Raw genomic sequence first — 23679 nt, forward strand, 5'->3', positions numbered from 1 at the left:
CTACTTTGAAGGCAGGAAGTGTAATCTGTCATCCTTCTCCAGGTGTTTGAGGTGAATGCGTCGTCCCAGCGGAGCGGCCGTCAGATCCTGTCCCAGCTGAGGGAGGCCACCCAGTCCCACCAGGTGGACATCCAGGGGGTCAACGCCCATAAGCCGTGCTACTTCAGTAGCTCCACCGCCAGGCCTGGATCCTCACCACGTAAGTTTAGAAGAAGTTTGCCTCTCTTCTTGCAGCCCAGTGTTTCTTTGAACAAAATAATCTCTTAGGACTGTTTTGATAGAAAGTAGATAGTTTGACACTGATAAAAATCTACAAGAGATAAACGGGTAACAAACCTGAGCACCATCTCCCATTGGCCTAAATCTATGGTATCTTCAGGTTACATGCCAGTTTCATTTTACACTTCCATGTTAGTCATTAGCGGACGCTCTTATCCAGAGCGACTTGCAGGAGCAATTTGAGTTAAATACCTTGCTCAAGGACTCATAGACAGGTTGTTCACCTAGTCGGCTTGGGACTAGGTTACTGGCCCAACCGTCTTAACCGCTATGCCGCAAGTTTCTTGAGTTATGTGAAAAGTAGGATTTCTAAAGATCCAGGTTGACAGATGAAGATTCTGCTGTCCATCTTCCAGGGAAAGTGTACTCTCCTCGAAGGGTGGTGTCCTCCCCCAGGAAGTCCCCCCGTGGAGCCACGAGGGGTGGCCTGGCCCCCACCTCCCTGGCCAACTTCTTCAAAATGGGCCGACCTGGTCCCACCAACAAGGAACCTGCCAGTGCCAGCCAAGACCAGAAGCAACCAACCGGTTAGAATGAATTCCTTGTCCTTCTTCCTCCCTAGCTTGAGGTTTCTGTCAGTCAGGTGTTAAACAGTCTAGGTCCTAAATTAAACACAGCAGGGAAGCTTTATTCCCTTCAGTTACTATTTTGGATAAACCCTAGTCTAGTCTGCATACACACGTCAGAACTAAATATCAGTGTTATTCTCTTCCAGCTGTTCCCAAGAAGACCAGTAAAACCAAGGAGAGTTCCAGTAAGACTGAAGAGCCTCAGAACAGACCAGCAGCAGCAGCAGCCATCACCAAGGACTCCTCCAGTGAAGAGCAGAGCAAGAAGACAGCCACGTCACTCATTCTCTTTGAGGAGGTGGATGTCGTCTTAGATGACGACTCTGGGTTCCTGGCTGCCATCAAAACGTTCATGACCACCACCAAGAGACCGGTGATCCTCACCACCAGTGGTGAGTGGGGGAACAATCCACATTTCATGGTTGGAAGACTAAGTCGTGGTCCATGGTTGTAGGTTTGTACACTGTGTCAAATGAATAGCACAGACCAGAAGGTGACATGCACTGTGAGTTGAACCTGTTTCTCTCTTCTAGATCCCACCTTCAGTACCATGTTTGATGGCAACTTTGAGGAGATCCATTTCAAAACCCCCTCAGTGGTAAGAGAACCAATAAACTACAACCCTTTTTTTTTTTGCTGGGTGTTTTGTTGTTGTCATGTACTCAACAGAGTAACGTTGGAAGTATATTTTAAGCATACTCTCTAGTTGCACAGGAAGAATGTTCATTTTATAATAGGGAACTTGTATTGTCACTTGCGTATGTTAGTGTGTAACTCCTTCATACAGGTGTGTGTGGTTGTAACACCTCTCTTTCTCCTATACAGGTGAAGGTGGGGAGCTACCTGCAGCTGCTGTGCCTGGCTGAGAACATGCGTACGGACGCCCGCGACGTCTCCTCTCTGCTCCACCTGAACGGTTGTGACATCCGCCAGAGCCTTCTGCACCTGCAGTTCTGGAGCCGTTCCACAGGGGGGCGGAAGCTATCCCGTCCCCTCCCAGACTCAGCCCCCACAGGTGAGGACAGAGTAATGTTCACTAAATAACTGTATAAACAATGTTGCCAATTAATACTGATGGTGATACATTTTGTTTTTATGTTGCATATTCAGTGACACAACTCCAGCCAAAGACAGATGAAACTGCAGGTGGCTCTGTGGTGAGTGAGGGGGTGACTCCAGCAGGACCCCTGCCCCCCTGTGACACAGGCTGCACAGAGAGCATGCTGGGGCTGCTGAACATGGAGCCAGAGAGGGAAATGCAGGATCTGTTCAAGGTTGGTTGTCAAAAGTCCATCTCTTTCCTCGTTGTTGTCTTAAGAGGACACTCAAGATAATTTTTGACCGGTCTCTTGTGGTATGATCTCACATAATTACAATCCCTATGTCAAACCACCTTCTCAGTCACTTTATTATCTGTAAGTTAGTGTGGAAGTACTGAAGGTTAACCACAATCTATTGTCTCCTCAGAACCAGTCCACAGTGGAGCCAGGTTGCTGGGAGCTGCTGACCACCAGCAAGAGGAGAGGAATGGACCTGCTCTACTCCAACATGGAGGCCCTGCTTCCCCTACCCACCACACACCTCACTGTCACAACCCACAGGCGGCCACAGGAAGTGAGCAACCGGACACAGGAAGAGTCCAGCGCTGATCCACAGGAAGTAGCCACTAGTATGAATAGTATAAAGCCAGAGATTGATCCACCACTACCACCTCAGGCTGAGGTTGATCCACTGCCCCACCCCAGGCTCCAGCAGGTGGCAGAGGGGTCAGAGACAGACGGGAGCCCGGTGAAGGTGTCCTCTAGAATGAAGAAGAAGAAGAAGCAGCTGGGTACCCGAGAGGACCTGGACCCCTTTCACTCAGACTCTGATTCCGACGACGCCTTCCTCTCCCTCCACACTAAACCACCTCCCAACCCCCCTCAGACACAGACGGAAGGGGAGGACAGTCAGGACGATTCTACCAGCAACAAGGTTGAACTAGAATCTGTGAAGGCCAGAGAGGAAGAGGTAAAGGAGAAGGCCCCTCCCCCTGTGAGGATGAGGGTGCCGCTCACCCCGGAGCAGAGGATGAAGAGTGAGCCTGTGTCCCACTGCCTGGGCTCCCTGGCAGAGTTCCTCGACCACATGTCCCTCCTGGACTCCTCCCTTTGCCGCCACACCTCACCTGTAGGTGGTGCCAGAAACACACACAGGACATTCGGCCTGAGAGCCGAGACTAAAGACGGGATGAATGACGAGCCCAGGGAGGAGTGCCATGGAGGGAGCTGGGTAGAGGGGGAGAGAGCGGGGGAGATCCAGGCTGCTGTGGAGGCTCTGAGCTTCCAGAGGTGCAGGGCTGGGGTGGAGGAGGCGTGGGGTAAAGCTCAGGGTCTAGAGGGTGAACTGGGGAAGGAGGCTGTGAACGAGCTCACACTCCCTGTGGCCCCGCACAGACAGGGCTTCAGACTCACCCAGGACAGCCCCTGTGAACCAAAGTGAGTCGTCTTGTCTGTTTGTCCTTCACTGTATGGCTTATAATGATCAGTTGACAGGGTATTGCTTACTGAATTTATCATTTATATGTAAAATATTGTATTCATGTTGTATTCATGTATTAATTCATTATTTGATCAGTGAGTATCATTTTAGTATTCAACATCTCAAAGAAAAGTTTCATTTGGTAGATATTAGATAATAAATTGAACACATTTATGTATTACGCCCCTTTTACATCAGAAGTCGTCACAAAGTGCATTCTAAGGAATCTAACCTATCCTGTTTGCTGCTGCTGTTCCTCCAGAGTTCTCCAGAAGAGGAGGGAGGTGATGGACATTCTACCCAGCCGAGTGGCAGGGACGCTGGGTAACAGACCTGCTGCAGCCCTGGACTTCCTTCCCTTCCTACGGACCATCTGCCGATCAGAGACGCGCAAGGAGCAGTTCAAGGTTAAACGCAGGTGAGAGGTCAGGGGTTATAGGTGCAGAGGTCAGGGGTAAGGTTAAATGGAGGTGAGAGGTTAAAGGTTATGGAAATCAGGATCAGAGTTAAACAGGGTTTTAGGGGGACACCCAGCTTTGAACCACCCCAATCTGTCTCATTCTGTATAGATTGATATCAAAAGACTAAGCTGCTCTCCATTCAGTACAGATTGATATATCGAGACCAAGCTGCTCTCCATTCAGTATAGATTGATATCTAGAGACCAAGCTGCTCTCTATTCAGTATAGATTGATATCTAGAGACCAAGCTGCTCTCTATTCAGTATAGATTGATATCTAGAGACCAAGCTGCTCTCTATTCAGTATAGATTGATATCTAGAGACCAAGCTGCTCTCCATTCAGTATAGATTGATATCAAGAGACCAAGCTGCTCTCCATTCAGTATAGATTGATATCTAGAGACCAAGCTGCTCTCCATTCAGTATAGATGGATAATTACATACTTTTTCGTTTTTGTCTGTATACTGTGTACAAGACAGCCTAACCAATACTATTAAATCCTTGATATATATACAATGCCTGTGGGAAGGTATTCAGACCCCTTGACTTTCCCCACATTTTTTTAGGTTACAGCCTTATTCTAAAATGTATGAAAAAATATTTTCCCCTCATCAATCTACACACAATACCCCATAATAATCAGGCAACATTTTTTTATTTTTTTTTTTTTTTACAAATATATACAAATAAATACACCTTTACATAAGTTTTCAGACCCTTTACTCAGTACCTTGTTCAATAACCTTATGGCAGTGATTACAGCCTCAAGTCTTCTTGGGTATGACACTACATGCTTGGCACACCTGTGTTTGGGGAGTTTCTCCCATTCTTCTCAGCAGATCCTCTCAAGCTTTGTCAGGTTGGATGGGGAGCGTTCCTGCACAGCTATTTTCAGGTCTCTCCAGAGATGTTCGATCGGGTTCAAGTCTGGGCCACTCAAGGACAGGCTTGTCCTGAAGCCACTCTTGCATTGTCTTGGCTTTGTGCTTAGGGTTGTTGTCCTGTTGAAAAGTGAACCTTCGCCACAGTCTGAGGTCATGAGCGCTCTGGAGCAGGTTTTCATCAAGGATCTCTCTGTATTTTGCTCCGTTCACCTTTGCCTTGATCCTGACTAGTCTCCCAGTCCCTGCCGGTGAAAAACATCTCCACAGCATGATGCTGCTGCCACCATGCTTCACCATAGGGATGGTGCCAGGTTTCCTCCAGATGTGACACTTGGCATTCAGGCCAAAGAGTTCAATATTGGTTTCATCAGACCAGAGAATCTTGTCTCATGGTCTGAGTCATTTAGGAGCTTTTGGCAAACTCATAGCAGGCCGCCATGTGCCTTTTACTGAGGAGTGGCTTCAGTCTGGCTACTCTACCATAAAGGCCTAATTGGTGGACTGCTGCAGAGATGGTTGACTAGTGGTTAGAGTATGGGGCCAGTAACCGAAAGGTTTAATCAATTTTAGAATAAGACTGTAACGTAACAAAATGTTGAAAAAGTCAAGGGGTTGGCACTATTAAATTACACCCCCTTTTGCCCTCAGAACAGCCTCAATTCATAGTGTCCATTGGATGGTGGACCATTCTTAATACACACTGGAAACTGTTGAGTGTGAAAAATCCTGCAGAGTTACAGTTCTTGACACAAACCTGGCAACTACACCATACCCCGTTCAAAGGCACTTACATTTGTCTTGCCCATTCACCCTTTGAATGGCATGTTACACAATCCCTCAGGGGTTAAAAATACTATTTTAACCTGTCTATTTTAACCTGGGATCATAGCTTTCACCTGGATTCACCTAATCTGTCATGGAAAGAGCAGGTGTTCCTAATGTTTTGTACACTGTTTTGTTATTATTCAGGCATAATGTAAGGGTGTATCATTTTGATAGGGCTGGACATGGTATTTGAGTTAAGCCTTCAAACAGTTATGTCATGCTCTCACTCTGTTAATATAATGGCATAAGGAAGCTGTCAGTTTTAATAATTCAAATCAAACGGGTCCTTACATTTGTCCTATTTCACACATGTACAAGCACATGTGTGAATTGGATATTTGTTTTTTGCTTATCACACCCCTGAGGGTGGGGTTGGAGCCAGGGATCAGCCATTATTGACTGTGATGCATGTTTCCATCCTCACTTCTGTTTCATACCCTGGGCTGTGGGTCTGAGGTATGTTTCAGAATGACAGTAGTTATTTTAATCTAGTTGTTAGTTAATTCCATAGAAACCCACAGGTCAGTGAGGTCACTTATCTTCATGCTCACTCAAAGAATTGGAAGCTTTCCCATTAGATCTACATTCCTGAGAATAACTCCAGCTGCTGTCGCACACTTCAAAATCATTTATCCAGATACCTTGACAAAATACTGTAATCATTTAGTTTGAGATGGATGATAGCTGGACAGATGTAGTCTCAACAAGAAAGGTTGTGTGCTTTGGGTTTGCTATTGTACCCGGTGGCAACACTTACGCGTAGTTTAAGCTGAGGGCGGAAATGGGTACAAGGATATCTGTCTGGGGCTCCCGAGTGGCGCAGCGGTCTAAGGCACTGCATCTCAGTGGAACAGGTGTCACTCCAATCCCTGGATCAAACCCAGGCCGTATCACATCTGGCCGTGATTGGGAGTCCCATAGGGCGGCACACAATTGGCCCAGCATCGTCTGGGGTAGGCCGTCATTGTAAATAAGAATTTCTTCTTAATGGACTCGTCTAGTTAAATAAAATAAAAATGTAATTTAAGTAAAATGTTAGTCTATGGATAGGATGTGGTGGGTTAGTGCATTTCTATTCCCCCCCAGAATGGCTTTCTCTGTAGCTCGTGTCGATAAAAGTCTGTGGTGTGAGATTACGTATAGGATAAATATACAGTTGAAGTCGGAAGTTTACATACACTTAGGTTGGAGTCAATAAAACTTGTTTTTAAACCACTCCACAAATTTCTTGTTAACAAACTATAGTTTTGGCCAGTCGGTTAGGACATCTACTTTGTGCATGACACAAGTAATTTTTCCATTAATTGTTGACAGACAGATTATTTCACTTTATAATTCACTGTATCACAATTCCAGTGGGTCAGTAGTTTACATACACTCAGTTGACTGTGCCTTTAAACAGCTTGGAAAATTCCAGCTTCTGATAGGCTAATTGACGTCATTTGAGTCAATTTTAGGTCTTCCTGTGGATGTATATCAGGGCCTACCTTCAAACTCAGTACCTCTTTGCTTGACATCATGGGAAAATCAAAAGAAATCAGCCAAGACCCCAGAAAAAAAATTGGAGACCTCCAAGTCTGGTTCATCCTTGGGAGCAATTTCCAAATGAAGGTACCACGTTCATCTGTACAAACAATAGTACGCAAGTATAAACACCATGGGTCCACACAGCCATCATACCGCTCAGGAAGGAGACTCATTCTGTCTCCTAGAGATGAACATACTTTGGTGCAAAAAGTGCAGATCAATACCAGAACAACAGCAAAGTACCTTGTGAAGATGCTGGAGGAAACAGGTATAAAAGTATCCACAGTAAAACGAGTCCTATATCAACATAACCTGAAAGGCCGCTCAGCAACTGCACATGGAGACAACGATGGTACTTTTTGGAGAAATGTCCTCTGGTCTGATGAAACAAAAATAGAACTCTTTGACCATAATGACCATTTAAGTTTGGAGGAAAAAGGGGGAGGCTTGCAAGCCGAAGAACACCATCCCAACTGTGAAGCATTGTGGAGGTGCTTTGATGCAGGAGGGTCTGGTGTACTTCACAAAATAGATGGCATCATGAGGCAGGAAAATGATGTGGATATATTGAAGCAACATCTCAAGACATCAGTTAAAGCTTGGTCGCAAATGGGTCTAAGTTGTGGCAAAATAGCTTAAGGACAACAAAGTAAAGGTATTGGAGTGGCCATCACAAAGCCCTGACCTCAATCCCACAGAAAATGTGTGTGCAGAACTGAAAAGGTGTGTGTGAGCAAGGAGGCCTTACAGCCCTGACTCAGTTACACCAGCTCTGTCAGGAAGAATGGGCCAAAATTCACCCAACTTATTGTGGGAAGCTTGTGGAAGGCTACCTGAAACGTTTGACCCAAGTTAAACAACTTAAAGGCAATGCTACCAAATACTAATTGAGTATGTAAACTTCTGACCCAATGGGAATGTAATGAAAGAAGTAAAAGCTGAAATAGAATGATTTATCTTCTATTATTCTGACATTTCATATTCTTAAAATAAAGTGGTGATCCTAACTGACCTACGACAGGGAATTTTTACTAGGATTAAATGTCAGGAATTGTGAAAACTGAGTTTAAATGTATTTGGCTAAAGTGTATGTAAACGTCTGACTTCAACTGTATACGAATTTACATCACTTTTTAGTAATTTAGCAGCAGATGCTCTTATCCAGATGGACTTATAGTTGGTAATGTATTCTAGTAACCCTGTGTGCTGCACTAAAGGCCATTTAGGAACATGCTACAGTATGCCTGTCACTTATCTTACAATTTGACTAAAGTTTGAAAATGTCATTCTCCCCCCACCTTAGGTTCCTCCACTACCTGGATGCCATTCACCTGGGCCTTCCCAAGAACACACTGCAATACCTAGCAGAGGACTTTCCTTGAACTAGAGAGAAGTGCACTGGGGTTTAAGGACATTCAGGTCGCCCATTTTGAGGCTTGATGACAGTATGAAAGCAATCAGCAGCTGGGTTAATGTGATCCTAACTTGAGTCATATTCATTAGGTACTGAATGGCAGAAATCTGACACAAGGAGGGAGGGACTGACTACCTAAGCTTGTCGAATTAGAACGCTAGTTTTCTTTCTTATCCCATTGCAAAATGTTTTGCTACGGTGTGCCCTAGTGAATACAACCCCTCAATTGCTACTAAAAGTCAATGACCAGAAATCTGCGGATCAATTCCCTCTTGGGACCTGGAGTGAGGTTCATCATGGATCCCTTTAAAGAGTGCTGAAACACTATTCACCTCTTCAATATGCATTTGTACTGTAATATAAAAATGGGAGTGTGTAAATGTGTATCAGTACATTTTATATTTGTGGCTTTTACGAAGATGTGCCTGTTTTTGTATTCTGCTGTGCATTTGGCAAAGTGTTTCATGAACTAATAAATGCAAATGTTTATATGTTGAGAAATCATTTGTAAGATTTGAATAACATACTTGTAGAAATACACTTGTAGAAATTGTCTGTTAAAAAGGCTGTGTTTTTGTTGTCAAACTACACAATATTAACACAATCCTGTTCAAGCACTTCATATCACTTTTTTACTGTTCATATAATATAAACCCCACACACTTTACTAGTCCAGTGTTATTCTCTCATGGATCAGTGATGTGTATATGTAAATCATTGGGTAGGATGTCTTTTTAAATATAAACATTAATCAAGTCGAGTTAGATTGAGCACAACCCAATCTAATGTAACAGAAGTGATTATGAAATATTTTTGTATTGTTTACATCTTTTGGTAAATGAATGTAATAAAACTTGGAAATAAAAAAGGACACGGGTAACAATCCGCAGACGCAGCGTATCAAACAAAACAACACGCGTCATGTTTTCATTTCTGTAGTGGGAGGTTACAAAATAAAAATCACAAGCATTTTACGTTCGTCGTGGTCCTACGTACTGTATGTAACACACGTTCCAGTTTTCGTCCAAACTCAACAGAAACGTCAACATTTGTATTTCGTTACGTAAATGGCTAATTACACCACTCATATTTAACCAATATTTCCTCCATTCGATACAGATTTATATTCGCAAAATAATGGCAAACAAGGACAGAAACAAAACGATTTTGCTGGAATTGGGGAAACTGCCAGAAAACAACCAATGCGCAGACTGTAGCGCGCCGGGTGAGTGACAATGTAGTTCCATTTAAATCCTAGTCAATTCAAGAGTTAGGGATGAAGTTGCCAATGAATGTACTATTTCTTCACATGAAATAATTCAGCCCATGTTCTGACTTGTGTGTGGTGTGTTAAATAGTCATGTATAGGGTAAATGCTTGTTTGTGTCATGTAGACATCGCTTTCTCACTACTGAACAATAACTTCTACCTACAAGGCTTGCCCGCTCATTAGGCGACCGCCAATGGCGGAAGATTGAAGAGGGTGTCATTTTCTGAGCTAAACTGACCAAGACGCACCTCCAACCTCACGTAATTCTAGCTCCAAAACAATGTACATTTCTTTCAACCAGTGTCATGTGGGCGTTTTAGGTGAGCGCCGATGGCGCCCTGTGATAAGCAGTGCCCACTTTGTTATAGGCAGGGGCGCAAAATATTTAGCGTGTCTATTCCCAGCGCGCCTTTCTGGGGTACTGTTGGAGAGACGTATCGCTGCCATACTCCACCAACTTTCCGTCCAAAAAAACGATTAACATAAATCATGTAGCAGATATCGTAGCATATATGGTATGTGACCTTTTCTGTAGCCCACAGGCTGGAGATAAAAGCTATGACAATGTAGTGAGACATCATGCAGGTTTCTCCGATCAAATAGCCTAACTAAATGACGCCCAATCAAATAAAAAAAATGTGCTGACATGTTAACCAACAACGTATTAGGTGCGTTCGTAAATTCACTCTGGCGATCTACTCCCATTTCAGATCACTCTCGCCTGTGTGTCAGAGCGCAGAGTAACATGCATTTTCCAACGCGCAACACACGTTGAATATGACAGGTGTCCGTAAACGTCGGCAAAAACAAGTTATTAAATTGTTGCCAGCAGCACAGTTAGTCGCCAACGCTCTAGATAACATGAAAACAACCTTACAATTGCCAGAATGAGGTGTCTGACAATGCTTTGAATTTACGAACGCCCAGAGTGCACTCTGGTACTCCAAAGTTAATTTATGAACACACCGTTGTAATATGCTTACACATTCGAGCGTCTCTCAGCCTATGTTATGCAAATCCTGCTGTCCAGGACTTTCACCATAGGAGCTAAATTGTCATGATCTGTGGTTTCAAGTTTGTTTTTGATGAGCTAATCATAGTGAAAAATAACATACATCTGCATTTTCTGCTGTGTAAACCAGTGGAGGCTGCTGAGGGGAGGACGACTCACAATAATGGCTGGAATGGAGCAAATGGAATGGCATCAAACACATGGAAACCCTGTGTTTGTTGTATTTGATACCATTCCACCTATTTCGCTCCAGCCGTTACCACAAACCCATCCTCCCCAATTAATGTGCCACCAACCTCCTGTGGTGTAAACACATTGCAAACAGGCTCAGGATAACTCCTGTGGTGTAAACACATTGCAAACATGCTCAGGATAACTCCTGTGGTGTAAACACATTGCAAACAGGCTCAGGATAACTGATGTGGTGTAAACACATTGCAAACAGGCTCAGGATAACTCCTGTGGTGTAAACACATTGCAAACAGGCTCAGGATAACTGCTGTGGTGTAAACACATTGCAAACAGGCTCAGGATAACTCCTGTGGTGTAAACACATTGCAAACAGGCTCAGGATAACTGATGTGGTGTAAACACATTGCAAACAGGCTCAGGATAACTGATGTGGTGTAAACACATTGCAAACAGGCTCAGGATAACTGCTGTGGTGTAAACACATTGCAAACAGGCAGGATAACAGGATTGCAAACAGGCTCAGGATAACTGCTGTGGTGTAAACACATTGCAAACAGGCTCAGGATAACTGCTGTGGTGTAAACACATTGCAAACAGGCTCAGGATAACTGCTGTGGTGTAAACACATTGCAAACAGGCTCAGGATAACTGTAAACACTGTGGTGTAAACACATTGCAAACAGGCTCAGGATAACTCCTGTGGTGTAAACACATTGCAAACAGGCTCAGGATAACTCCTGTGGTGTAAACACATTGTAAACACAGGATAACTGCTGTGGTGTAAACACATTGCAAACAGGCTCAGGATAACTGCTGTGGGTAAACACATTGCAAACACAGGATAACATGGTGTAAACACATTGCAAACAGGCTCAGGATAACTGCTGTGGTGTAAACACATTGCAAACAGGCTCAGGATAACTGCTGTGGTGTAAACACATTGCAAACAGGCTCAGGATAACTGCTGTGGTGTAAACACATTGCAAACAGGCTCAGGATAACTGCTGTGGTGTAAACACATTGTAAACAGGCTCAGGATAACTCCTGTGGTGTAAACACATTGTAAACAGGCTCAGGATAACTGCTGTGGTGTAAACACATTGCAAACAGGCTCAGGATAACTGCTGTGGTGTAAACACATTGCAAACAGGCTCAGGATAACTGCTGTGGTGTAAACACATTGCAAACAGGCTCAGGATAACTGCTGTGGTGTAAACACATTGCAAACAGGCTCAGGATAACTGCTGTGGTGTAAACACATTGCAAACAGGCTCAGGATAACTGCTGTGGTGTAAACACATTGCAAACAGGCTCAGGATAACTGCTGTGGTGTAAACACATTGCAAACAGGCTCAGGATAACTGCTGTGGTGTAAACACATTGTAAACAGGCTCAGGATAACTGCTGTGGTGTAAACACATTGTAAACAGGCTCAGGATAAACTGCAAACAGGCTCAGGATAACTCCTGTGGTGTAAACACATTGTAAACAGGCTCAGGATAACTCCTGTGGTGTAAACACATTGCAAACAGGCTCAGGATAACTGCTGTGGTGTAAACACATTGCAAACAGGCTCAGGATAACTGCTGTGGTGTAAACACATTGCAAACAGGCTCAGGATAACTGCTGTGGTGTAAACACATTGCAAACAGGCTCAGGATAACTCCTGTGGTGTAAACACATTGCAAACAGGCTCAGGATAACTCCTGTGGTGTAAACACATTGTAAACAGGCTCAGGATAACACCTGTAAACAGGTCAGGAAACACATTGCAAACAGGCTCAGGATAACTGCTGTGGTGTAAAAACACATTGCATTGCAAACAGGCTCAGGATAACTCCTGTGGTGTAAACACATTGTAAAAATAGGCTCAGGATAACTCCTGTGGTGTAAACACATTGCAAACAGGCTCAGGATAACAGGCTCAGGATAACTGCTGTGGTGTAAACACATTGCAAACAGGCTCAGGATAACTGCTGTGGTGTAAACACATTGCAAACAGGCTCAGGATAACTGCTGTGGTGTAAACACATTGCAAACAGGCTCAGGATAACTGCTGTGGTGTAAACACATTGCAAACAGGCTCAGGATAACTGCTGTGGTGTAAACACATTGCAAACAGGCTCAGGATAACTGCTGTGGTGTAAACACATTGCAAACAGGCTCAGGATAACTGCTGTGGTAAACACATTGTAAACACATTGCTGTGGTGTAAAACAGGCTCAGGATAACTGCTGTGGTGTAAACACATTGCAAACAGGCTCAGGATAACTGCTGTGGTGTAAACACATTGCAAACAGGCTCAGGATAACTGCTGTGGTGTAAACACATTGCAAACAGGCTCAGGATAACTGCTGTGGTGTAAACACATTGTAAACAGGCTCAGGATAACTGCTGTGGTGTAAACACATTGTAAACAGGCTCAGGATAACTCCTGTGGTGTAAACACATTGCAAACAGGCTCAGGATAACTGCTGATAAAGTTAGGTAGCTTAAATAGCCACATTGATTAGCCACAGGAATCAGGACTAATAAAGCAAATGCAACAGCCTGTTTTACAAATGGTGGGCCTAACACATGGATGGGCATTTATAAAATTACGTTGCAGGTGGACAGGGTAGGTTACACCTCGGTAAGCACGGACCAGCAGTTGTTTTTTGGTGCAGTCCAGCCCGGCCTTGATTTCCACGGACGTTGGTTTTTGATCTGGCCTGGATAAGCGTTGATTTGGCCCAAACATAGACATCTATAAATGATGTTGACATAGTGGCAGGGTAGCCTAGTGCTTAGAGCGTTGGACTAGTAACTAGTAACTGAAAGTTCAAATCCCCGAGCTGACAAGGTACAAATCTGTCGTTCTGCCCCTTTTCAACTTTAATTCCAAACGGAAAATGAACCTGATTTCAAATGTCCGGAAAATACTTGTTTTCAACTTCTGGGAAAATATATATTTTTAACATTAATTCAGAACCAAAATGGAACCTGATTTCAATGTCCGGACAATACGTCTTTTCATCTTTCAACATCTGGAAAATACGACTTTTCAACATCAGTTTGCTTACTGGTACTATGTTTAGTTTTACAGGGGCAGCGATATTTTTGTCTTGCCTAGGTGACAGAATAACCAGGACTGGCCTGAGCACCATTTTACTATTTTGAAAGATATCTGTGATTTTCAGTGCTGAGTGACACCACACAGAGATGGTCATTCATTCTTTGATCTCTGTTTTTCCATGAGTTTTGAGTGATCTTGAGTCTTGTCTCTTTCTGGTGATCCTCCCGTCCTCTGCATACACTGTATAGATCCTGACTGGGCGTCCTATAAGCTGGGTGTATTTGTGTGTCTGAACTGCTCTGGAGTGCACCGCAACCTGTCCAACATCAGCCGCGTTAAATCCATACGGCTCGACTTCTGGGATGACGAGCTAGTGAAGGTAATGAATGGATCTCTTACAGCAGTGGTCAACACCAACCCTGGTTCTGGAGATCTTACAGGGTGTTCAGGTGTCTCGTTCCAGCCCAACACTAACCAGATCAATCCATCAACAAATGATCATTAACTTTGTGCTGGGGTGGAATAAAAGCCTTCACAACCAGTATCTCTTCAAGACCAGGTTTTGTGACCACTACATGTCAATTTCACTCCTGGTTCTCATCTTGGAGGACCACTTTGGGTACTGGTTTGGTTTGCAATCTTAATCAATACAATGTATTTATGTCCTCTGTCAATTTCCTTCTTTTGGGGTGTTTGTTTGGGTACAAAGTTCATGAAAGCCAATGGAAATGCCACAGGCAGAGCCATCTATGAGAAAGCAGTCCCAGCATTCTACTACCGGCCCCAGCAAGAAGACTGTGCGTAAGTATTGCCATCCCAGGTCATTTCACTACTTCACTGACAACTGCTCTTGGCACTGGGCACTCGTTTTTGTACAAACGAATGGCAGCATTTAGGGAAGTTGAAGGATGCTGACTTTGCGCATCAATGTAGGAAGGGGAAGGAAAGGATTGTATTGTTAAAAAAAATAAAGAAGTGGAACTTCTGACAATGGAATTATAAATAATTTAACCAGTCAGTCAATTGTTGTCTCTCTCTCCCAATGAAAAATGATTTGTCTTTTGAAGGTTTAAGAAAAACAAATGCAATGGACAATACTTAGGGTTTCTATTCACCCTGTCTAAAACAATGCAGGAGAAACTGTGGACTCAAGGATCCGATAAGCCTGTGATACTGTAGAACATTTGATCCTTTTTACCCCCAGCGTCTTAAGGGAGCAGTGGATAAGAGCAAAATATGAGAGGATGGAATTTACCGGCGAGACAAAGTATCCCCCACTGGCCTACACGACAGGTGAACTGGCTTTACTGCTTGTCTGTGGACGTTCAAATCACATGTTATAACACAGAGAACCTCTGCCATTTCTTCTATATTTCTGTATTATTTTAATTATGGTCTTCTGTAGTTCAGTTGGTAGAGCATGGCTCTTGAAATGCCAGGATAGTAGGTTTGATTCCCAGGGCCACCTATACATGACAAATGTATGCGCCCATGATTGTAGGTCGGTTTGGATAAAAGCGTTTGCTAAATGACATACATTGAAATGGAAATATTGTCCACAGTGAGGCATTTTGCAGGGTCAATGTAGTTTGTTCATCGTGCACTGACAAGAAAAACCTATTCTTGTCACACTGACACCTCTGTGGACCTACAGCAGAGCATCGTTCACTTGAGTGAAAACCACACACAGAGACATGAGAGGCATACCCACATGTATTGATGAGTTACGGAGACGTAACAGAGTACACTTCTTTGGGTCCATTCCAGGTTTCTATGAAGGGATGCTGTGGAAGAAGGGGAAGGAGAAGGGACAGTTTCAGAGAAGGAAGTTTGTTCTGTCTGAGAAGGAATTCACCCTGGCTTACTTCAACAAGGAGGATGTAAGTGTGAGGTCATTGACATGCTGGGTAGCTTTGCTGCACGGCCAAATTTCTAAACTGTTAATGGTCACATACTTTGAACGTGTGACTACTGAAAGGTGAAAAGAGTCCAGTGCCTGTCGTGGTAATTTCCTGTATTACTAAACACTGAGAGAGCAAACCACACACAAGTCAGAGTATGTTATAAAGTCCATATTTAATTATATATGAGCTACACCATAGCCCTGTGACTCTCAGATCAATTCAGTGTCTATAAATGAATTCTCTGAGAGTGATTACAAAACAGTTCTTAGTATCATTTATAGCCAAGACACACCCATCTCAACTCACATGACGAATAACAGATCTTAGGAACATTACACAAATATAATTTTACTTGAAAGAGGAGTATCCCAAAAGCTAGATAGCGTTAGCTATAAATTATTGTTCAGTTTGGTCTCCTAAATTAAGTTCTTATCTCGTTCTTGGTACCACTTAGGACCAAAACATTACCTCATCCAATGGCATTTATCAATTATCAATTCTAGATACTCCTATCTCAAATACACCCCTCCCTGGACATGTGTCTACTGAAAGGTGAAAAGAGTTCAGTGCCATAGCTCTGCTAATATTTACAGGGGTTCACTTGTGAATCATCTTAACATAATTTGACTTTGACATATGTTCAGTTTTCTCTCAAGTCAGGCTTACAAATAGTTAAGCCACATTGTTGAATTTTCACTGGGCTTGCATTGTACACATCATCACTCTGCGCCCTCAGCCGTCCAAAGGGCCCAAAGCGCTCATCTCCATCAAAGACGTGAATGTGACCTTTCAACCTGAGAAAATTGGTCACGCCCATGGTCTGCAGATTACCTACCAGAAAGACAGCCACACCAGAAGTATTTTTGTCTACCACGAAAGTGGAGAGGTGGGCATTTCTCTCTGTATTTCACTCTTTATTATAGAAGAGTAGCTTTTGTATAGCCTGGTGATCAAATATCTGTCACTGTGTGTTTTATACAACTCCTTTGCCATATGTTTGTTATGAAAGTGAAAAGTACAGAGGAGTTGGATAAATCACAAACTGATCTCCTGGTACTACCAGTTGAGATAAGAGAAAGACGTTTGCCGTCACATGGCCTCATCCAAAACACGAGGAAGTGGATAAGTGAGCAAGAAGCCATGCTAAAATATTTACAACTTTGCAAAACAAGCTTTTGTTAGTATTTTTGTATGATATCTTTGTTGATCTGCTTGTATTCACAGTTGGTTGGAGATAGTTTTTTTGGCATCCTCCTGTAGCAGATTATGCTGTATATCAGTGTGTAAAGCTTACTAGTCTTCCCTACTCAGGAGATTGTCAACTGGTTCAATGCCATTCGAGCTGCTCGCTTTGCCTACCTGAAAACAGCATACCCCACAGGAAGTGATAAAGAAGTAAGTGTTTGTTAGACTATATTTCAGTAAAGTTCTCTCTGGTATATGCCCATCTTTTCAACCATGTTTGTACCGGCACAGTATCTCTATTTCCGTCAAATCAGAGGCTACCAATGTCTCCCCCACATGAATTTGGTATTTTTATTGTCCCCTGTAGCCCATTCACTTTAGGGTGTAAACATACTATAAATTCCATTATTATACTTATGATAAAATGTCTATTATATTCTACTGAGCCATTTACTTTATGCTGTTATTCTTATTTCTTATTGTTGTTGCATTGTCGAGAAAGAACTTGCAAGTAAGCATTTCATTGGACAGTCTATACCATATGTATCCTGTACATGCTACTAATAAAACGTGAAACTATAGGGTGTTGTTATGCCGTGTGAAGACAGACTTCAATGAATCAATGCATTAGAGGAAGTTCAACACGTTTCAACTTTGAGAGGGTGTCACAAGATAGTATTTCCAGTAACTATTGGCTTGGTTTTATGTTGCAGAATAGCAGCACATTTAGATGTAAATATTTCCTAAAGAACAGACAGTGGTTCCTAGTGCCTAAGGACATATTCAGCAACCGTAGCAATCAATAACTACTGTTGCAATTAGCAATAAATGAACTGATGCTTATAAATGCTTCTTCTGTATTCCTCTTTATTATGTGTATTCTGACAGTTGAGGACTAGAATTACCAGAAACTACCTCAAAGAAGGATACATGGAGAAGACAGGTCCTATGGTAGGTAGTTACTTTGTGATTATCATACTAAATAATGACATTGGATAGAAGAAACGTAAAGTGACCTGGTTGTTACAATGTAATCGCATTATGAACACAGTGACAATAAAGTGTATTTGTTGGGAAGCAAAAGGAGACGTTCAAAAAGAGATGGTTCATCTTGGACTCCCAAGACAGGAAGCTCCTTTACTTCAAAGGCCAGCTGGTAAGAAAGGAGTCCACCTCATCATCTCAAAAGGGTGTGTGTGTGTGTGTGTGTGTGTATTCGCTGTGTACCTGTGTGTATCACTCAAATCCTAATCTCTACACTATCAACATGTTGTGTGTGTCTGTTTACTACAGGATGCTGAGGAGCTGGGAGTTGTGTTCCTCGGCACAGAGACCAATGGTTACTCAGTGAGTGAGTGCATTCCCAAAAGGACCAGAGGCAACCGGTGGAGGTGTGGAGTCACAGTGGACACGCCGGACCGCCAGTTTGTCTTCATGTGTGAGCAGGAGAGGGAACAGAGAGAGTGGGTGGAGGCCCTCAGAGAGGTCATCTCTAAACCCATGCAGCCCCAGGACTACACCAGTAAGAGCCATGTCACCAGTATTCACACCACAGGAGACTCCTGAGGGGAGGACGGCTCATAATAATGGGCAGAACGGAGCGGATGGAATGGCATCAAACACATGGAAACCATGGAAACCATGTGTTTGATGTATTTGATACCATGCCACTGATTCCGCTCCAGCCTATTCCACGAGCCTGTCCTCACACACACGAGCCTGTCCTCACACACACGAGCCTGTCCTCACACACACGAGCCCGTCCTCACACACACGAGCCCGTCCTCACACACACGAGCCCGTCCTCACACACACGAGCCCGTCCACACACACGAGCCCGTCCTCACACACACGAGCCTGTCCTCACACACACGAGCCCGTCCTCACACACACGAGCCCGTCCACACACACACGAGCCTGTCCCACACACACACGAGCCTGTCCTCACACACACGAGCCTGTCCTCACACACACGAGCCTGTCCTCACACACACGAGCCCGTCCTCACACACACGAGCCTGTCCTCACACACACGAGCCTGTCCTCACACACGAGCCTGTCCTCACACACACGAGCCCGTCCACACACACACGAGGTCCTCAACACACGAGCCCGTCCTCACACACGAGCCCGTCCACACACACACACGAGCCTGTCCACACACACACGAGCCTGTCCACACACACACGAGCCTGTCCACACACACACGAGCCTGTCCTCACACACACGAGCCCGTCCTCACACACACGAGCCCGTCCTCACACACACGAGCCCGTCCACACACACACGAGCCCGTCCTCACACACACGAGCCCGTCCTCACACACACGAGCCCGTCCTCACACACACGAGCCCGTCCTCACACACACGAGCCCGTCCTCACACACACGAGCCTGTCCACACACACACGAGCCCGTCCACACACACACATACACACTATGCACGTACTGGACATAGTATATATTCATACACCATATGGGGAATAACCTAATATACGCTTTTCTGGCTTGTCTTGTTTCAGCTGAAGCCAACATCCGAGGGAAGAGTTGACTTTGGAGAGAGAGCCGAGGGAAGAGTTGACTTTGGAGAGAGAGCCGAGGGAAGAGTTGACTTTGGAGAGAGAGCCGAGGGAAGACTTGACTTTGGAGAAAGCGCTGACTTTCGAGACAGAGATTCCACCAACATTGGCTGCAAAACCCACTCTGAAGACTCATCTACACTGAACAAAAATATTAACACAACATGCAACAATTTCAAAGATTATTACTGAGTTACAGTTTAAATAAGGAAATCAGTCTGTTGAAATAAATTAATTCAGACCTAATCTATGGATTTCACAACTGGGAATACAAATATGCATCTATTGGTCACAGATACAGAAAACCAGTTAGGATCTGGTGTGACCACTATTTGCCTCATGCAGCGCGACATATCCTCTTCGCAAGTTGATCAGGCTGTTGATTGTGGCATGTGGAATGTTGTCCCACTGCTTTTCAATAGTTGCTGGATACTGGAACACGCTGTCGATCCAGAGCAATCCCAAACATGCTCAATTAGTGACATGGTTGGTGAGTATGCAGGCCATTGAAGAACTGGGATTTTTTTTGATTCCAGGAATTGTGTACAGATCCTTGCAATATGAGGCCGTCCATTATCATGCTGAAACTTAAGGTGATGGCGGCTGATGAATGGCACGACAATGGGCGCGACAGGATCTCGTCACGGAGTCTCTATGGAGTCAAATTGCCATCAATAAAATGCAATTGTGTTAATTTTCCGTAGCTTTATGCCTTCCCAAATCATAACCCCACCGCCACGATGGGGCACTCTATTCACAACGTTGAGCTTCCCTGAGACCGTTTCTGGCAAGTTTGTGCCGAAATTCTTCAGTTTTGCAAACCCACAGTTTCATCAGCTATCTGGGTGGATGGTCTCAGATGATCCTCCGGATGTGGTGGTCCTAAAATTTTAGAGAATTTTTTTTTTTGGTGCATCGGGAACATTTCTGGGATCTTTTATGAAACATGTGACCAACACTTTACATGTTGTTTCTATTTTTCTATTTTCTATTTCTATTTTATTTTTTACATGATTCTACCGGAATTATTGAAAAATGAATTGGGGCAGTACTGTCTCACCACAAATGATGGACAAACTAGATGCCTTGCTCGGCATGGAAGGTAAAATTCTTATTCTCAAACCTTACGTATTAAAATGGCAGAGTTGTGTGTCCCGTGTGCACTTAAGTGTGAAACCAGGTCAAAGTAAACGTGTGTGAGTGTGCGTACATGTTATAAAATTAATATCAACTGGAAAAATATCTAATACCAAGTGTGATTACCAATAAAAACAGTGATAATATAACAACTATGTATTAGAAGGGTATGTTTTTAGCCCTTTTCTTTAACAAAGGGTATGCCATACCCTCACATACCCCCTCAATTCGAGCCCTCAGCGTCTTCTGAGTTGAGAGCAATTGAATCCCTGCCTCCTTTATCATTTCACAATACAATCAAATCAAGCCACTACATTTGAATTCCAAGCCAATGTCACCACATGAGCGCTAGAGGGTAGCAGATGCGTTGTCTAGTATGTTTCGACAGCGTTTGTCTGCTACTGCTTGCCGTAGTTGCCGGGTATTGGAGGTCAGCTGGAGGAGGTGTGCGTCTCAAATATTTCGTGCAAAATGTCATGAAAGTACAGAAAATAAAGGAATATAGCGTTTTAAACAATTATGTCATTTACAAGAATGTGTATCGCTGTTGAGCGTGGAACTTCAATTGTACAAGAAGCGAGAGAAAAGATAACAAATTAACGGAGAAATTCCTCCGTCCGTTTTGTCCTACAAAGAAAGTGGCGCCGACCAGTTTGACAGCGCAGTCTAAACTGCGCAGGCCTGGCATTAGATAAACTGCTGTAGGGCGGCATCAAAGAATATATGATATTTATGAAAGAACAAAGACTTTATTGATTTGTGAATAAAAAACAATTGCAAATATGAGGAAGGACGTGAGGATATTACTCGTTGGGGAACGTAAGTGGCTGATTCATTAAATATAGCTGGCGCTTGATGCCTGCACAGTAATTAGCTAGTATGCTAGCTAGCTTAACTCCGCAAATACATTCAATTAATCAAAATACACGGTATATACGAATGTACACCTAGGTTGTATTTTGTACTTGTATGACCGCACAACTAAGAATACCATTGCATCGAACTGATTCAATGTGACATTGTGAAGACGTTAAGCCAACAAAATACCTCGCTAACTAGCAAATGCCGCAGTCAAATGTGAATGGCTAGTTAATAAAGACTATTGGTTCGTTCACTTAGTAATACGCACACAGTAGCTGTAGTTATTTAAAGTATGTTTGGTGTAACTTCTAGCCACAGTAATTAACTAGCTAGCTAGTAATGTAGGTTAGGGTCGTATCAATAGAACACTCACTCAACCTTGCACGCGCTTTGCACTATCGATCTGTCCTCGTGCACACTGTCAGCTTGACATTCCATGGAACAGTAGAACTCATGTTCTGCTCAGATCTGTGTATTTTAGCCATTTGGTCACATTGCAACTTTTGGACTCCACAATACACTTCTCCCAAATCCCCATAGCCACATCTCGTGCACTTTGCAAATTAGGGCCCTATTTAATTTACATTCATCTTCTCCCATATCCACAATGCATATATTTTTAAGCTATGTCATTTACATTTTTTTTGAGCGCGACTATTGTCAATGATCACATTGGTAAATTGGGTAGAATGTGATAGAACTGAGACCTTTAAAGGAACTTGTGACAACATGCTGGTTGTCCTCCTTTCTGCCCTGTGTTCTTCACTCACATCTGTTTATCAGATGCAACTGGCTGGCTGACCTACATTGACACATTCTCTTTGGCGTTGCTGACAGGTCCCTTGAGAGGGCAGCCAAAACTGTACGTGTGTATGCTAACGTTGGTGATATCACTCAGCAACCAAGGATGCATTTACACAGACAGCCCACTACTGATCTTTTTCACAATTACTGGAAAAGGAGCTGATCTGATTGGTCAAAAGACCAAGTAGTAGTGCAAAAGGATCAGAATTGGGCAGCCAGACTGTAAACACAGCTCATGTGTCCATAGATACAAGTCCTTTCCATGCACCTGCAGAGGCTGCCCCTGTTCTTGAACTTGATGAACTGTCCTACCGCCCTTGAAGCAGGAGCCCATTCACTGATCTGACTCAACATAATATGGGTGAAAGCTACTGCAGGCTAATTGAACCCGGCTTGATAAAACCCCTCCATTGGCGTTAGATCAATGGTTATGGTAGGAAAAAGGATGCATGTTGAAATGTATCAGAACTGCAACTCTCTGTGCAGTATCTGCAGCCCTGTGTCCTCTGGCTGTGCACTATGGTGCTGGATTCAATCAAGTCGTGGAATTTAATAAGACACTCCAACACTTAACTAGTCCCTGTTCATGCTTGCCAGCTGCTCTTATCTTCACACTTCAGTCACTCAACACATCTGTCGTAACAGTCTGTAATGTATGCAGATCCGTAGCCGACACAATCTCAAATTCATTCTACACTGCCTTCACCCACCTAGATAAGAGGAATACCTATGTGAGAATGCTGTTCATTGACTACAGCTCAGCGTTCAACACCTTTGTCACCTCCAAACTCGTCACCACGCTTCGGACCCTGGGACTGAACACTTCCCTCTGCAACTGGATCCTGGACTTCCTGACGGGCCACTCCCAGGTGGTGAGGGTAGGCAACATCACCTCCGCCACGCTGGCCCTCAACACGGGGTCCCCACAGGGGTGTGTGCGATTAGTTCCGTCCTGTACTCTGCACATGACTCCAACACCAAGTTTGCTGACAGCACGATGGTGGTAGGCCTGATCACCAGCGACGATAAGACAGCCTACAGGGAGGATGTCAGTTACATGACAGTGTGGTCCCGGAGCAACAACCTTTCCCTCAACGTCAGTAAGACCAAGGAGCTGATCTTGGACTACAGGAAACGGGGGAGGGGGCGAGCACTCCCCCATCCACATCCCTGGGGCTGCAGTGGAACTGGTCGCAAGTTCT

At 43.9% G+C, this 23679-nt stretch overlaps 3 protein-coding genes across 50 annotated transcripts in view; all 3 read left to right on the top strand.

The window, feature by feature from the left end:
- Positions 1–8969, top strand: part of atad5a (ATPase family AAA domain containing 5a) — a 22990-nt gene extending 14021 nt beyond the window's left edge. For all 4 annotated transcript variants that reach the window (XM_052517799.1, XM_052517797.1, XM_052517796.1 and 1 more), the window contains exons 14-22: positions 43–199; positions 636–806; positions 995–1240; positions 1382–1446; positions 1674–1863; positions 1959–2122; positions 2316–3325; positions 3631–3786; positions 8370–8969. In XM_052517799.1, coding sequence (XP_052373759.1) covers positions 43–199; positions 636–806; positions 995–1240; positions 1382–1446; positions 1674–1863; positions 1959–2122; positions 2316–3325; positions 3631–3786; positions 8370–8448 — 2238 coding nt within the window. In that variant the 3' untranslated portion in view covers positions 8449–8969. The remainder of the gene's footprint in view (positions 1–42; positions 200–635; positions 807–994; positions 1241–1381; positions 1447–1673; positions 1864–1958; positions 2123–2315; positions 3326–3630; positions 3787–8369) is intronic.
- Positions 8970–9443: 474 nt separating this feature from the next.
- Positions 9444–19921, top strand: adap2 (ArfGAP with dual PH domains 2). 3 transcript variants are annotated; one of them, XM_052517816.1, is made up of 11 exons: positions 9445–9705; positions 14258–14388; positions 14719–14810; positions 15214–15302; positions 15777–15889; positions 16650–16799; positions 17225–17308; positions 17987–18049; positions 18177–18254; positions 18392–18620; positions 19619–19921. In XM_052517816.1, exons 1-11 carry the CDS (start codon positions 9618–9620, stop codon positions 19645–19647), a joined length of 1146 nt encoding a protein of 381 aa, XP_052373776.1. In that variant the 5' UTR covers positions 9445–9617; the 3' UTR covers positions 19648–19921. The 3 variants fall into 3 exon arrangements, with proteins under 3 accessions (XP_052373775.1, XP_052373777.1, XP_052373776.1); XM_052517815.1 differs by lacking the exon at positions 19619–19921 and having other exon boundaries at positions 9444–9705; positions 18392–19152; XM_052517817.1 differs by lacking the exons at positions 18177–18254; positions 19619–19921 and having other exon boundaries at positions 9444–9705; positions 18392–19153.
- A 655-nt stretch (positions 19922–20576) lies between these two features.
- Positions 20577–23679, top strand: part of rhot1a (ras homolog family member T1a) — a 31843-nt gene continuing 28740 nt past the window's right edge. For 40 of the 43 annotated variants that reach the window (XR_008135742.1, XR_008135753.1, XR_008135757.1 and 37 more), the window contains exon 1: positions 21028–21256. Coding sequence is in view for 10 of the 43 variants with exons in the window: in XM_052517802.1 (XP_052373762.1) it covers positions 21175–21256 (82 nt within the window). In the remaining 33 variants the exon portion in view is untranslated. Of the gene's footprint in view, positions 20778–21027; positions 21632–23679 lie in introns of those variants that run through there. The other 3 variants (XM_052517811.1, XM_052517804.1, XM_052517803.1) reach the window with 2 other exon arrangements.

The sequence above is a fragment of the Oncorhynchus keta genome, unplaced genomic scaffold (genome assembly GCF_023373465.1).
Source record: "Oncorhynchus keta strain PuntledgeMale-10-30-2019 unplaced genomic scaffold, Oket_V2 Un_scaffold_9739_pilon_pilon, whole genome shotgun sequence".
NCBI lineage: Eukaryota > Metazoa > Chordata > Actinopteri > Salmoniformes > Salmonidae > Oncorhynchus > Oncorhynchus keta.